Source organism: Alosa sapidissima, chromosome 6 (assembly GCF_018492685.1).
Source record: "Alosa sapidissima isolate fAloSap1 chromosome 6, fAloSap1.pri, whole genome shotgun sequence".
Lineage (NCBI taxonomy): Eukaryota > Metazoa > Chordata > Actinopteri > Clupeiformes > Clupeidae > Alosa > Alosa sapidissima.
Genome location: NC_055962.1, coordinates 19,045,209 through 19,061,391, shown reverse-complemented (window position 1 = coordinate 19,061,391; position 16,183 = coordinate 19,045,209). Strand labels below are relative to the sequence as shown.

Below are 16,183 nucleotides of genomic sequence, written 5' to 3'. Positions count from 1 at the left end.
TTACTCTTAAGACCTTTGGACAAAGACATTTTATCCCAGCGAACTCTTAGCTAACTTCACGCTAATTAGCCTACTTGGAAAAAAAATATTGTCTTACATTGTATCTATCATTTGTGATGAGGTGTGACATGGAATTAAAGGCCCCGTGTTGAAAAGAATCTGATCACTGCCAAAAATATTGTAAGCAACACATTTCTTATTCACAATATTGAAATGGGGGGTGAGACAGAGTTCATTAAGAATATTTAATTCATAGTCTATCCATAGGCCTACTACGTGTAGCTGCGTTAGGATTCCACCCACCAGAGCGGCATGTAATTAGCCTTTGGCCCGCCATCTACTAGTTAAAAAAAAAAAATGGCCCGCGGCCTAAGCTACTTGCCGACCCCTGCCATAGTGGATGGTTTCCAGTGGAGATTTGGTGCCTTTCTAGAATTTCATCCAGAAGTAAATGATGCGATCCTGGCGAGTGTGACCCATCCGTACTTTAAGATGCTGGCTGCCTCCACAAATGGCAAGTAAAAAAAAAAGAATCCAAGAGCTGATACTTCAGGCTGCCACTGATCTTGGGCTTGTGACTGAGAGTGAGGCGTCAAACGCAACTGCTGCGGTAGAGGAAGAGGATGACTTTTTCATCTTTACTGAAGATGTGGAGGTTTTCCTGAAGTCAACTCACAGCAAGGCTGAGCTAGAGTCACTTCATTTTTTAGAGGACCAAAGGAAGGACTTGCCATCCTTAGACCAGTATCCCCCCCATCAAAAACCTTTTTGTAAGGTGCAATACCATCATTCCGTCTTCTGCTCCAGTAGAGCGTTTATTTTCCTTTGCTGGACTGATTAACAGGACCCATAGGCGTCGTCTGAATGCAACACTGTTTGAGAAGTTAGTTGGGCTTAAAGGCATCAACTGAGGAGACACCACTAGCTAAGGTTACACACACTTCTTTGGTCACACAAGGACAGCACAAAGACTTGAGTTCACAAGCTTAGATCGCACAAGCTTAGCTTAGCTCACAAGCTTAGACTCCTGTCCCTGCTGTTCATTCTCGTGAAGTTTCTTCCGTTTTTCATGCCCTGACTGGTAAATTGATTTCATGTTCATCTTAATGTATGAGACACTGTTGCTATAACTGTATACCTGTCTGTCACTAGCTTGACTCAAGGGGAGACGGAGGAGGGGGCCTTCATTAACTTGCTGGGCCCTACGCAACTTGCGTAGTGTGTATATAAGGAGAACCGGCCCTGACATGGATTTGATAGCCTGTGTGTACAAAGTAAATTAATATTCATAGATTCATATAAATGAAGTTACTCTTGATGTGTTCTACATGTTTTGAGATCTCCAATTTTAGTTGTCTTTAGGTCTTCCCTGTATCACCCCCATCACCCATCCACTTCATATCTCAACAAAATATGTTCTGCCATCATAAACATCTTTATTTATGTCATTTCATGTGGGTAATATAGCAAAGACCTAAAGACACATAAAGATGTTTTATTAAGGCAAAACTTACTTTGTTGAGACATGAAGTGAAACACTTCAGAGTACTGGCACATCGTTTACAACCTTTATTCTGCTCGTATGGCAGTTAAATGAGTTTTTGTTATTCTATTATATGTTTTTCCCCTTGCATGTTTAATCTTTAGTGTTTGACTATAGCTGTTGAAATACTTTGATAAGGCGCTTAACTGGAGTTAGCTTGTGAAATGAATTTCTCTTAGTGTAAGGGTGTGTCAGCATATGAAAATGTTGTAGTATGTGAATACATGCTGTGTGTATTGAAAAGGCAACATATCCCTCATGTTCCCTTTTGTGACATGAACAGATGACTTAAAAGATAAAATAAATAAATAATACATAAATAAATAAGAAAAATATTCATGAAATGGGTGACATTGCTGTGTGCATTATCTTTAATTTACAGAGCCCTGGAACTCTCATGGTGGTAATAAAGCAAAAGTAACTGCACATTTTTTATTGGTCTTGCAATAGTTTGCGTTCCCTTACAATAACATATGCATTCCATATAAAGTCAAAAAAAGGGAAGGAACAGTCAAGTATTTCCGAGTCAGTCAATCATAATTTGGGCCGACATTTCATATTCATACTCACACAGATATAGTAACTACATGTAGATATAATGTGCTAATGCATTTTAAAATTATACTCATAGACTGTGCAGTTTAGCCCCATTACCACCTTGAACATGCATTAGCCTTTGCCTGAACTGTGCTGTCCATTGTGCTTATCTTTATATAGAGTACCAAATGGCAAGTATTTCTTAAAACACACAATTGCACTGATGATGCAAGTAGCCAATTTTGTTGCACTGCTTAGTTCCTTAAAAAATGTCTAGACACTTCCAGACAAAACATCAGTATATGGAATCAGTCATGATCATACTAATGCAGAAGTGAAACTAATGCCGAGTCAGATTCAGTTACAACTTCAGCACAAACACACAACAGAAAAGGGAAGGCAATGGAGATGTCAGCCAAGCTCTGTGTTCTAATGGTCTTACTGATCTTCTCAGACTGTGCACGTAAAGGTAGAGTAAAACTAAATGTCTTTGCCAACACCTCTCCAAACATGCAATTGCTTTAAACTGCTACATCTGCTTAGCCTGGTGAGCCAGACCCACATTAAAGGGACACCAGGCAACGTTTTCGTGTAAATGAATCATCTTCGTAAGTCGGTATATGGTTAAATGACTCATTACGGGGTGAATGAAGGCTCTCTCGCCCGCCCCTACTGCCTATAGGAAGAATATCCCACTTGCAAGTTCGGTGTATCCTACCCGCCGACCGAAGCAGGATCAGTTTACAGCACAGAGGCAGGCTAGAGATTGTTGCAAACGTGTGTATAATGGTAGAGCCAGCGAAGAAGCAGCGAAAACCCTTGACGGAAGACGCAAAGAAAAGGAAAAAGGCTTCAGACCGAGCCAGAGGGAGTTTCGTAGAGAAAAAGCATCAGGCTTGCCTGGTGTCCCTTTAAAATGTAGGGTCTGGGCACTCACCGTTTGCAGTGCTCAGTCCGAGGGGCGGGATAATCAGTTGCCTTTCAAATTCCCTCTGCACGCAATAGGATGCAATAGGATATTTGTTTTCAAGTAGCAGGGAATTCAAGCCAAACCGTTGCAACTCTGCCATCAATCATTATGTTAAGCCCACCAAACGACTCTATACACGATTTCAATGACCTGATTAAGTTTCGATTTCTGGAGCTCACAAGCCAGCGGAGAGTTGCTAGACTAGCCCTGTCTAGATCTCTAGGCTAACATCTGCTGCTTTGCTGGTAATGACCATAACATTCAATAGTTGTTCACAGCATAAAATTATAGAAGAGAGGGATATACCACCATTTGGGGAATTAGGCTAATTTTCCTTCATCTCACCTGCTAGCATCATGCTTCAAAGTAGGGTGACCAGACGTCCTCTTTTGCTCGGACATGTCCTCTTTTTGAAACCTAAAAATGTGTCCGGGCGGAATTTCAAAGTCATCCGGGATTTTGTTATTGAACGTGTTTACAGCGAATCTGCATTGCTCTCTCTTTCATTCATAGATATATCTATGTCTTTTTTATTCACATACTAGTCACGCCCTCCCCCTACAGTTCGCTTTGCATTGAGTGGAAAGTGTAGGATGTAGAGCCTGACCTTAGCTACCGTCATTGGTCGATAGTAGGCCCAATCTCTGTAAACATTTAATTGGTCATTGGTCAGTCAGTCACCTCAATAGCGCAAACTTCCTTGTTTAGTGTAAGTTCACTGACGAATTCAAACGTAAATTTCCATGTTTTTGTCTCGGTCGATATCAACATGAAGCTGAGTGCCTGACCTGCAAAGCAGGCACTTACGTGTTGGTCGCAAATAAAGGTGCCAACGACCTACAGGTAGGCTACACAATGTTCAGCAAAGCATCGAACGGCAGCGAGGGGTGAGAGCTCATCAGCTAAAGTGACAGAGTTTTTCGACCTTAACATTACGTCTCCAAAATCATTTTGATGGCACATAACCTCATAACCATAGACTGTAAAAACTATAACATGACGAACGGCACTTCTGCCATTGTCTGAGCGGCCTTCTCTAGACGATTGCCGACCTAGCAACTTTCTAGTTTCGGGTAGGAAACTGCACTTTGGTTATCCCTTTAAACTGCCTTTAAGGCAGCGTTTCCCAAACTTTTTTTCTGGGGACCCACTTTTTAAAAATGACAGACCATCGCGACCCATTTCACTTCAGATCTAACATGCAACCACCAATATTGTTTTAGGCCACAGGTTCTCAAACTTTTATATGCACCCCCTAACCATTCTACACTGCCATATGTATACGTAATAGCGCCTAGGTCTGGCCTACTACCACTACTATTACAGGGATTGATGTCAGTTTCCCACAACTCTGCAATCTCAATTATACATGAAACAATGTTAAATATTTTTTAAAGCTATACAATTCTCGCTCAGTTTTGTATAAACACACAACCTCAGGTTTTCCTCATCCTGCTTTGAACACAGTTGTGTTGCATTTTGAGCACCATCAGCATGGAAAGTTACCTAAAAGATAACGTTTCAATGCGCATCTGAGAGTTTGGGGATATTCTTGCATTCTACGCAATCGTCAATCTTCAACATAGTAAGCTGTTCCTATATATCTAAAGAGAGATGTTGTACTAGGCTGCGTTGCGTTGCAGACAAATGGATCCATAACAGCGTTAATTCCGATGTAAACATAGCAAATAACTCAAGTCGTTATATTGTAGCCTATTACTGGAGGTTTCTTTGGAAAGTTGAATCCGCATTGAATCCGCAAGTTAAACATTTGCTTGTTTACAGGCCTTATACTAAGGCTGTGTATTGATGTTGTGACAAGCTATGTTATCGTAAGAATGTGAAATGAATACATTTCAGAATAAGAGGCTTTTGCGCAATAGCCAAAAGATAATAGAGTTTGCGAGGTGGAAAACAAGAGGAAATAATAGCTTTTAAAATGTCAATTTAAGTTGTAGCCTTATATAATGCATTGGTGTGCATTTTAAATCCGAAATAATAAGGAATGTGAGCAGGCTGCTATTAGCTTTAAAGAGTGCATCTACAATCGAAACTATCAGCCTATGACGCAAATTGAATAGCTATGCCCGGTATACGGATGTCTGCTTTAGTTGACAGCATGGTAACTAGATTTTAATCGGTCAACGAAAGCTGTCCGTTAATGTTCATGCTGATTCATGTCCGTTAATGTTCATGCTGATTCATGTCCCTTGCATTTTGCAACTGCGAGGTCCATAGCAGGCGCCCCACAGAAATGTTTCCTTTTGTGAGTGAGATGCACGCTGCCCCCTCTGTGACGCGTTCGCCCCCAGTTTCAGAGCTATTCTAGGGCCGTCACTGTGGTAAACAAACTATATCCTAATAGAAAACTGATAGCTTTCCTGGTTAAATGGTATAAGCTAGGCCTATTACACAACATAAATTGTGCTGGCGACCCAAATAAAATCTCCTGCGACCCACCCGTGGGTCGCGATCCAGTCTTTGGGAACCAATGCTTTAAGGGATAGCCTGCACACTGACAACAGCAGATGTCAATAATCCTCTATCTACTGTAGCCTATATTCAGGTGAATTAAATATGTTGGCATAACATGAGGGATAGTTGTAGGCCTATTTCTTTACAAAAGAAATATCTAATAATAATGGATTGAAAAGAGGTAGGCCTAATAATAAGACCAGACATGATTGAATAGATATAAGAAAATGGATAACATATCCACATCAGTCCCCATCAACACAACTGTTTTCACAGGTCAGGATTATTAAGCTCTAAAACAGATTGTCAAAATTGTAGAGCTACTGTAAAAGATTCAGTTTGTATTTTCAGAAACACCTTGGATCAAATGTAGAGATATGCAACATTAAAGATGGGTCGCCATCCAAATGTATCTTGCGCGTATTAGAGCTCAATAGCCCTGCTTTTATTGGAATTATTGTTTTTGCACATTTAAAACTTTCAAGTGTTCAAAATAGTCTTTTGAGGCAGTGTTTTTCTGTTAGCGTTGGACCGGCCAATAAAGCTCATTATCATACATAGTCACCATGTCTGTTGACACATGCCCCCCCCCCCCGGCTGACGTGTCCTCTTTTTCACAAACCCAAATCACCCAACTTAAAAGTGACTAAGATTTCCCGTCATTTTCCTATTTAAAACTTGTCTCTTCTCAAGTTAGAAAGTGTAATAAGACTAACGGAAAATGAAACGTGGCGATTTCCTAGGCTGATTTGACATGGAACTATACTCTCATCCCGTAATAATCTGCTGCAGCTCAAACTTGTTGCTGGAAGTTACAGGGACTATTTTCAGGTTCTGCGTGATATTGTGCTGCTGGGCCCATGGTACGTTCGCAAATGTTCCTTGATTATTACGAGTTAAAGGTGCAGTCAGGGATTTAACACAATTTTAAGCCCATAACATTTTTTTTGTCACATTCAGCAATCATCTGCTCACGACTGCTAGCTGCCCATTCTGTGAGTACACTGTAAAAAAAGGGTCTTTGTAGGCAGCCCAGGCTCCGAAAACTAAAAATAAACAAAGTGGGGGGCATTAAATTTCTCTGGGAATACTGATGATAGGGGTGAGATACCTCTCAGACATGTTTCGTTTGGTCCTTGGTTAAAAGATAACATACATTTTTTTTGCACAAAAGCGTCTGCTTATAAATTTAAACATTAATATAAACAAACACTACTTCCTGTGTCACATCCCCACTGGACAGATCCTCCATCGTCAGAGTGAAAGCCTAACTTAAAAAGTACATACCAAAATAATAATAAAAAAAATACATTTGTAATACAGGAGACAGGGAGAGCCCAATTAAGTTCTACAAAATACAAAAGAGTGCCAGAATGGTAATACTGTCGGTGCCTCTACTTTTTCATGTCAGCTGTAATCATGTTTTCCTTCAGCAGGTGTCAAAGGAGATGTCACTCCCACTGTTTTCTCCAGTGCTGGGGGGCACATAACCCTTCACTGCAATAATGTGCTTGACGAAGACTGTTTCTCAACTACATGGATCTACAACAGTGCTGGTCATGATGGAACTACTGAAGAAGTTGGCCATGGACAAGTCAAACAAGATTCACCAACAAATCGATCAAAGAGACTTATGGTGGAATCTGACTGTTCTTTGAATATTACTGATGTAACCACTGAGGATGCTGGACTTTACACATGTCAACAGTTCCCGAAAGAAGGTGGACAAAAAGAGGGAGGGGATGCTCCAGTTTATCTAGCAGTTCTTCAAAGTATGCATTTGTCAAACTCGATCAACTTGATATGTAGGCTAAGGGATAATGGACGACACGGTGGTCTGTTCACAGAAATGAATGCACGGTCGAGGTTGTAAAACGGCCCCGACGCGAAGTGGAAACCTCGTAAGTGCATTAATTTCTGTGAACAGACCACCATGGAGTTCATTATCCCGCTTATTCCACTGTTGCCACTTGCGTTGTGTTCATTTCCTTTTACAGTTTAAACGTTTTAATCGCTAAAACTGTCTTGTTTGTAGAACTAATTTCTTCCGACACATATCAACTAGGCCTAATTTCTCAACTTGAAGGACAAACTGTCGTTACTAGTTCTAAATGGATGGTTGCTACAGCCAAAGGCCAGTCGTTAATTCTATCTCTCCCGTTGTTAAGTGGCCGTATCCCAAGATTCTGATGGACTTTAGCTTTGAAACATCGCTATTTTACTCAGCCTGCTGTCATCCATCTAGCTAAAAGTCACCTCCGTCATATGCTACAACGTTGCCATGTTCTGAATGTCTGCATTTTACAGCTCGGATGCAATGTGACAGTTAATTTAAACTTCACAACGAGTTCGGCGAGTTAATATACAAGTGTGATACGGCCAAAAAAATGTATCTACTTCATAGGTGTGCAAATAACATACGGTTAATGGTCGATCTAAAGGGAAATTCAACCAAGCAGTGGAATAAACTTTACTAAATGATTTATTTCACAAATACAAATTGTTTGCAACTGTGAGTAAATCCTTAGATACCTTCAAACTGCATATTATTATTATTTTTCATTTTTGCATATTTAAATTCTTCTTTAGTGTTTGCATCGCCAGAAGTGACAGAAATAGAGCCTGGTAGTAAAGTGACTCTCCAATGCCTCCTGATTACACATGACAAGTGTGGAGGAACCGTGGAAAATAAGAGAGTTAGTCTAAGCTGGGTGGATAAGCAAAACATGAAGCTGAATGAGACAAGTAACCGTCATATCAGAACTTCATCTGCCTGTAACATCACTATTGCTGAGAAACTCATACATCTAAAGCGTTCTGAGAAATTGAGATTATGGACATGCCAACTGACTGCAGATGGGAAGGTCAAGGCTTCAACCACCTACACCATTCGAGTAAAAGGTAGGAGGTAACGTCTCCAGCAAACATCATCAACAAACATCAGATAAATCCTGTTTCTTGTGTAGAGTTGTACTCGAAGAAGTAAATCTGAATGAAAGATTTGTCCATCTACAGTCACTGACAAAGGGTTAAGACAACCACTGAGGAAAATTTACTTTTGTCTTCTAAACACAGTGATTGTATCACAGATGAAATTGATTCTATTAGATTGTATTATCCGTACAGTGGCCTTTCCAAGTGACCACACAAATTATGGTTCTTCACCTGTCTTCTAAACACGGTGTTGTAAGACAGTTCCCAATGTGTCTTCAGATTAATGCATTCAGAGACACAAAATTTGAACACACAGTGGCTTGGGTCTACGGAGTCCCTTAAGGATGATGTTGGTGATTGAGCTACTTATGTTCCCTTGCAATACTTTTGGGTTCCCATGATACAAAAAAGGCAGAACACAGAGAAAAACAGCACAATGATGTGTTTGCTGAATGATAGTCACTTGAAAAGTGACTAATGCCAGGCAAACATAAGGATGACACAATTATGGAAACAACAATGTCATCTCTGTTGCAGTCACTGCACCAAAAGAACATGTACGGAATGGAGGTCTTTTATCATTGACTGTAGTGCAGTGCCCATACAAACCATGTCGATTCCGGTAGATAACCTGTATCCCAATTACATATTCATAATGGGCCCGCCGGCGGGCCCACTAGGGGGCGCTTCTGCCTAATAGGGTTAAGCTATGTTTAATTCAAGAGCTTGATAGAGTAGAAGATGATGAATACCATTTTGTGGAATGATTAATTGTCATATGAAACTTGCAACTGCCTAACTTTCCAAAAACAGTCTCTAGCATGTGATGTCACACTCTTCTACTCTGTCTCCTAGTTAAAACAGCCTGAATAGCCCATCTCTGAATACTCTTAATAAGTGTGGCACTCTGAACCATCATTAGATTCAGGACTGTGCAGTTGGAATTGCTGCTTGCCCAAAGACCTTTCAAATTAGGCCTATTCAAAGTATTATATATATATATTGTAACGATTTGATAGCGACACACAGAGTTGTCCAATCAAAAGGTTTATTAGCTGAGAACGAGAACAGGGACACAGACATACCAAGACACCATTACATAGGAAACACAAGGGAAGTCAATAAAACAAGCACGATACACGAACAGGGTAGTCACATACAATACACCGGGTAAAATACATGAGGTACAACGTAAAGAAAGACTACACAAGAAACACATACATGACATGGTAAACGCAATTACACTCACTAAAACCGACATTACACAAACCAGCATCCACACACATTGCATTCTGGGAGGCTAGCACTCAGTCCAAAAGACACCGACGTTACAATATATATATAATATATCAATATAATATGCTCAGACTGGCAGTTTACAAACACATATAGTTTTTTATGTTTTTAACAGACACTGCATCTCAGTTGTTGTGTCCCTCCTGGTTTGTAATTCTATTCCAGCTGGTTTCCTTTCATGTGCATGCGCTGTGTTCACCACATGCACAAACATATTAGGCTACTGCTGGTTTTCAAGTTGCATTTTCTAACTATGTCTACACTACAGTCACTTGGATGAAAGACATGTTTAAAACATGTTAAACTGGATTCGATCCTGCAACAACAAAATAGATCCATGAAGTCATCAGTGTAATACTCTACTCTCATAGCTACTCCACGTTTCCTCATGTCACTTTCCAATTATCTATTAATTTCATCAAAACTCTCCCCTTTCTTCCTCTCAGACTCAAAATCCACCTCAGCATTCCCAACCATATTAGGTAATGCAATCCACAATGCACCACAACTTCAATGATGGCCAGGTCTTTTTTTGTTTCAAACAAATATTAGTACATTTTTACCACAAACTGATGTCCAGAAGGTGTGCTCAGAACAAACGTCCCTGTATCCATCTTATGTCATACTCATAAATGTACTTTTGGACTACGATGGTCCTAATTTGAATGATGGGCAAAGTCTTATGTTTAAAGCTTATTTAATCACAAGGCAAAATCAACTTGCTAAGTTAACACTATGGGTAAGACCGTAAGCACAAATATATATGAGTCAGCTTAATCCTCCCACATGCCATGTGATGGCTATACAACTTTAACTCTTTGGATGACTTTATCCACCATTTAAATTAGGGTCCAGAGTGTTCTGATAACTTCAACCGTCTAATGCCAGCAAGCATGGATGTTATGCTAAAATAAAGTGAAGTTTGAAAAGAAAAAAGTAGGATTTGTCCTTTAAAATTTTGTTAATGCTCCACTTTCCTCTCAGTAGCATCAACATCAACTTCTGAAACCATCACAGATAGCACGACCACACCATCGCTAATCCTGAAAGATCATACAGGTCAGCTATGTTCTACTCAATATTAAAATGGATACTTTCATCGGTAACACTTCTACATAAGAGTGACATGACACTGTCATAAACCTAACACTAACTTGTCATGACAAAAACCGAAGGACACTTGACAGAAGCAGGTGACAGAAGCGTTATGTCTTAAACGTTTATGACTTGTTTATAATGTTTATGACATGTTCATGAAAGTGTCACGTCACTCTTATGTAGATACCTTCAAGTAAAGTGTAACCCTTTCATCTAACTTGCTTATTTTCTACATATCCGCTTCCTACATGTTTGAGTCTCCAGTTAAAATTATGTTATGTTCAAATGTCGCTTCTTTCAGAATTGCTACATGTCATGAGTGTATGAGTGTCAAAGAATGACCACAGTCAACATACTATAAATAGAATTATTTACCTCCAGATGGATCCAGTTGTATGCTAAGTTGCTCATATATGATACACTGTTCTGTCTGTAAGATAATAACAGCACTGCACCTTAATACATAAAAAGACTAGCTTGTAAAGGTTTGTGACAAAGGTTTTATACAATTCACTAGCCTATATACACAAAATCAGTATTCATTTACACACAAAATTATTATAAAATGTAAAAGCCATTTTTCTATCAGCAACATTTGCTTCCATCTTGGCTACATTTTACTTAAAACAAAACCTATATATCTATATACAACAATACCCTCTGTGCCAAAGACCACCATGCCATTATAAGAAATGATCCGGATGTGTAGGGTTGAATCTGCCGAAGGAGCTGCTGACCACTTTCTACTCAGCCATCATTCAGTCTGTCATCTGCACCTCCATCACTGTCTGGTTTGGGTCAGCCACCAAACGGGACAGGGCCAGACTGCAACGGACAATTAGGGCAGAGAGGATCATTGGAGCTGACCTTCCCTCCATCCAGGACCTGTACCGGTCCAGGGTCCAGGAAAAGGGCAGCAAAAATTTCAGCAGACCCCTCACATCCTGGTCACAAACTGTTCAACCTCCTTCCCTCTGGTAGGCGATACAGGGCACTGTTCACCAAAACCAGCCGACACAAAGACAGCTTCTTCCCCCAAGCAGCCACTCTGTTGAATGCTGAGAAACAGCCCCCGCCCTTACACTGAACAAAGTCAGGCAACGCTGTTCTGCTCATCTACCTCATGTATACTTCTTACAATCCTACAATACAATATTGTTGTTAATACATGATCATTGCATTGAACTGCCTTGCACTATATTCATATTTAAATCTTAAATATTAGTCTATACTGATATTGTACTATTCCTACCCTCTCAATCTTGCCTGTGCCTGTTGAGGTGACCACGACCATGGCAACCATGACACAGACAACAAGGAGGCGGACATCCCCAGCCGTACTTGTACTTTGAGAGCAAAGATTAACCGTAGTCAAATTCCTTGTTTTGTTTACGCAAAACTGGCCAATAAATCTGATTCTGAATGTGTCTTTCTCTTGCAGTCTCCCTGATTGTAGGGGCTCTTGTTGCCAGCCTCTTGTCAGCCATAATAGTGATAGTGGTGATCTGCAAAAAAAGAGCAAGTGAGTGGTCTACTGCTAACCTAACAATACTACTATCGGCACTGAAAAGGTCATGTAAACACCATCTGCTTTTAAAAACACTTTGTTCAAATTTCAGATTCTGAAAGGAGGACACAAAACAATGTTGTGAGTAAAAATCATGCACAATGTCATTAATATATTTTTTCCCCAGTCATGACCCTGTTACTGTTAAAGTTGAATCTGACTGATATTTAGCAGACACTTTTATCCAAAGCAATACAGACTCTCAACGGTGGGATATGTCACTGCTGATTCTCACTGTTGGTTTAATCACAGGTGAATTGTTGTTAAATATCATCAGAAATCAACATTTTGTTCTCTCTTCCTCTGTCAGGATGATAATATCAGCGAGATGAGAGTCAATGAGTCTGAACAACCTCCAGCTAATGTGAGTCAGTACCTAACCCCTATTGCATGTACAACATTAACACTTGTTTGTGACACACAAAATGTCAGTTATATCAGCAGTAGACATACTAAACATTTTTGTCGGCTAAAGAAAAAAGAAATCTACCTTTTCATAATGTCAATTGCGCCCTGCAAAAAACCAAGACAATCCGAGATAATCAGCTTCCTCACTCCCAGCCTGTCAGACATAAGCAACATAGATAGCCATTGCATGCTTAGTTAGCACGTTCAACTCACGTTCATGTTTCTGAACAAACTTGTATGTAGAGATCCAGTGTTGTCCCTGTCTGTTATGTTGACTGTTATGATGTTGAGCATACCTGTAGGTTCATAGGTGATGTGGTTGTCTTGGGTGAGGAAGCAAATGTAGGCTACATATTTTAGGTGGGGCTATGCTGACCTTCCGTTATATGTGTCTCTCTGCCTGGTGCCTTCCTAACCAGTAGTAATGAAGCAATACATCTTCTCAGAACATGAATGCTAACCCTATAAACATCTTCAATGTGTAGGACCAGAACACAGAACACTATGCATCTATTAAACACCTCAACCAAGCACACACAAAGCATGCCAGAGTAAGTTATCAGTAATGATGTCAGTCTGTCTTTCTTGTGATGCTCCTCAGTATGTGATATGTTTTATTTTCTTTCTTTTTGCAGAAGTCACCTGTAGACACTGTGATCTACAGCACACTCAGGGATGCAGTGGAGGCTAAACACACGTAAACGCCGTTAACACACCTCCTGAACTTCGGAAATAGCGTTTACACACCTCTAATCTGCATTTATCAACCTCTAAATTGCATTTATCCACCTTTAAATAGCATACCATTCTCAAACAATACTAAATTAATGTTGTTTTACAATTGTCTATAGTTTTATATTGCTAGTTTCATATTGTTGAACTTGGCCTGTGCAACACAGTTTATCCATATTGCACTGCATTATGGTGTCAGCGACCAGTCGTCTCGCGGCAGTCAGCAGGAAGCATCAAATATTAGTCACACCGCATGTCATGTAAACGAGTTTGGATAGTGAATGGATACACACCGATTTCTGAAGCATCAAGACAGCATCCCTCTTATTGATTATGCCAGAAACGGCCCTGAATACAAGCCCAAAGTGAGTGAGAAACAGAAACAATACAATACTTTTTTTTAGGTTCATTTGATGCGCGGTAGATCCATGCCTCTGAGTCAACAAGGCACGACGTTGACATTATTAGGTTACTTCAGACGAAGTTGCAAGTCACCTCTACCTTTCCCCATTAGCCTAGATAACTGGTTGTTATTTCATGCATTCTCTGGCTTTTAAGCCGCTAAAAGCTATTCGCCTTATTCACCCGGTGGCCAGAACGAGGCTAAAGGTGGTGGTAATGCACTCGGCCGTCAGATTTGCCTATATTGCCAATATTTCACATGCACAGGAATTCTCACACACTCACCCTAGTCTTCTTAGGAAGTGTTTGGTGTATGGAGTGAAAGTCTTAAGAGTCTTAGAGAGAAGTGAACAACAATGATGACATCAACAACCATCTGCAAATCTGATCCAACTGAGCTCTCTGTAAAATGCATTCTCTTGATATTGTAAGGTGATTGGTTGGTTGATTGATTGATTGATTGAAATTCTATATTGGAAATCTGCCTTTGGTTCCCATGTCTTCTTGCTGCTTCATCTTGCTGTCAGGTTAAGCAGAGCCCCTGTTGTTCCTGCTTTTACCAGCAGATGATGCCACTGTCCAGTATGTCACAGTGTATTCAGGCTACCTCTGCAAATAAGTGATACTTATGATGAAAAAGGAATAAGGATAGTTAACAGACAAGACGTGTAGCACATGATCACCAGTTCACATGCAATATGATCTATGGTATTATTATGGTATAATGGTAGTTTAATAACACATCCTTGTTTTACAATGATTGATTTATTTTAACAGGGAAAACATAACTTGTCATCATTAAATTCGCTTTAATAATGGCAAAACAAGCTGAAGATAATGTATTGTGGACCTTCATACTCCTAACATTGGTTTGTTATGTCATCATATCATTATAAATGTTATGAAATTGGGGGGTTCCAACACATCACTCCTTATTTCTCTTCAGTTGTATACATCTGATACTGTCATGATTGCAGAAACAGGATGCAAGTAACCATGCCAACAATCAGAGTGAATCAACTCACTTTGTTTCTTATAACTGCTCTTATGATGGTAAGATGTGGTAATATGGTTTAATCACTTACAGAAAACTCAGACACTAGAGCCAGCAGATACCATTGTATTAAGCATATATGCATAATGTAAGCATAATGAATAATGTAAAGATTTTGTACATGCACATTCCACACATACTTGCATGTGATTGAATCACCACAAGGTGGGGTCATAAGCTGCTGTGATGAGAGTCTGACATCTGTATTGGAGGAAGGTCAGGAACACACAGACACACACACACACACACACATACTAAAGTAGACTTTATGACTTAAAAAGTAGACTCTAAGGTAAAATATGTAATTTTAGAGTAGCCAACATACTAGGGGCCCTATCATGACATTCTAAAGCGCATCGTCACTAGTCAAAAGATTATTCAAATTTAGTAGGGTGTCCAGCCCACATTGGGAGTGTTTTCATTATTAATGTCGAGCACATGGCGCAACAAGGTGTTCCTAAGTTTCTTAATCAGTCATGGGTGTGTTTGGGGTGTAACATCATTTAAACCAATGAGAATGACATCTGTCATTCCCTTTAAACGGTGCAAAGCACGACATCAAAGAATGCATCGGTATTTTGACATTCAATGGCACATTTGAAGGAGTCTGCTTGTGAGACCGTATGGAACAGTCATTCCACTAAACCTTTTTTTGCTTTACTAAAACCTAGCATAGCCTTTACACATTTGCACTCGTCTATTATTTGAACTCATTGGCAAAGTCAAACTAACTTCACCATGGTGTCAGTCAACAACAAGACAGTTATATGCAGTAACTTACTTTCACTATTGACTGACAATGGGGTTACCATCGAAAACATAGGCTGGAAAAAGCAACACTAACCCTAATATTTTTCGAATGACTGAATAAAACAACGTTTATCCTGCAGAGGAGTTGCTTGTGATAGTGCGTCTTCAGCTGTGCTCTCGCCTAATCACTTTTAACCGTCATTACCAATTTGCAAATGCATTGTAAGATGTATTTCGTACTATCTTTATTCTAATTGTTTCCCATTGTAGCCTAATCGTATAATTTCTAATGTTTTGCATGGATGTGCGTGCACTGGTGCGCGTTCATGGAGGATAGAAGGATGGTGCGTTGTGCACCCGCCAATATGACGCTCTTAAAATAACATATAAACAACTCGCCATAGACTTCTAACCAGG

General features: G+C 39.9%; 1 protein-coding gene across 9 annotated transcripts; it reads left to right on the top strand.

The window, feature by feature from the left end:
• Window positions 1–2,438: 2,438 nt before the first annotated feature.
• On the top strand, window positions 2,439–14,446 carry LOC121712031. Of its 9 annotated transcripts, XM_042095946.1 has the most exons (10): window positions 2,439–2,549; window positions 6,959–7,297; window positions 8,115–8,426; window positions 10,202–10,237; window positions 10,740–10,814; window positions 12,295–12,375; window positions 12,473–12,501; window positions 12,731–12,784; window positions 13,314–13,379; window positions 13,464–14,446. In XM_042095946.1, the coding sequence occupies exons 1-10, from the start codon at window positions 2,483–2,485 to the stop codon at window positions 13,527–13,529; spliced, it is 1,125 nt and encodes a 374-aa protein (XP_041951880.1). In that variant the 5' UTR covers window positions 2,439–2,482; the 3' UTR covers window positions 13,530–14,446. The 9 variants fall into 9 exon arrangements, with proteins under 9 accessions (XP_041951880.1, XP_041951886.1, XP_041951884.1 ...); XM_042095952.1 differs by lacking the exon at window positions 8,115–8,426 and having other exon boundaries at window positions 6,959–7,246; window positions 10,743–10,814; XM_042095950.1 differs by lacking the exon at window positions 8,115–8,426 and having other exon boundaries at window positions 6,959–7,246.
• Window positions 14,447–16,183: the final 1,737 nt, after the last annotated feature.

Coding starts and splice junctions, on each gene's coding strand:
- LOC121712031 (XM_042095946.1), top strand. CDS start 2,483: ATGGAGATGTCAGCCAAGCTCTGTGTTCTAATGGTCTTACTGATCTTC. Junction 2,550..6,958: donor CTCAGACTGTGCACGTAAAG/GTAGAGTAAAAC, acceptor GTTTTCCTTCAG/CAGGTGTCAAAGGAGATGTC. Junction 8,427..10,201: donor CTACACCATTCGAGTAAAAG/GTAGGAGGTAAC, acceptor TCTTCCTCTCAG/ACTCAAAATCCACCTCAGCA.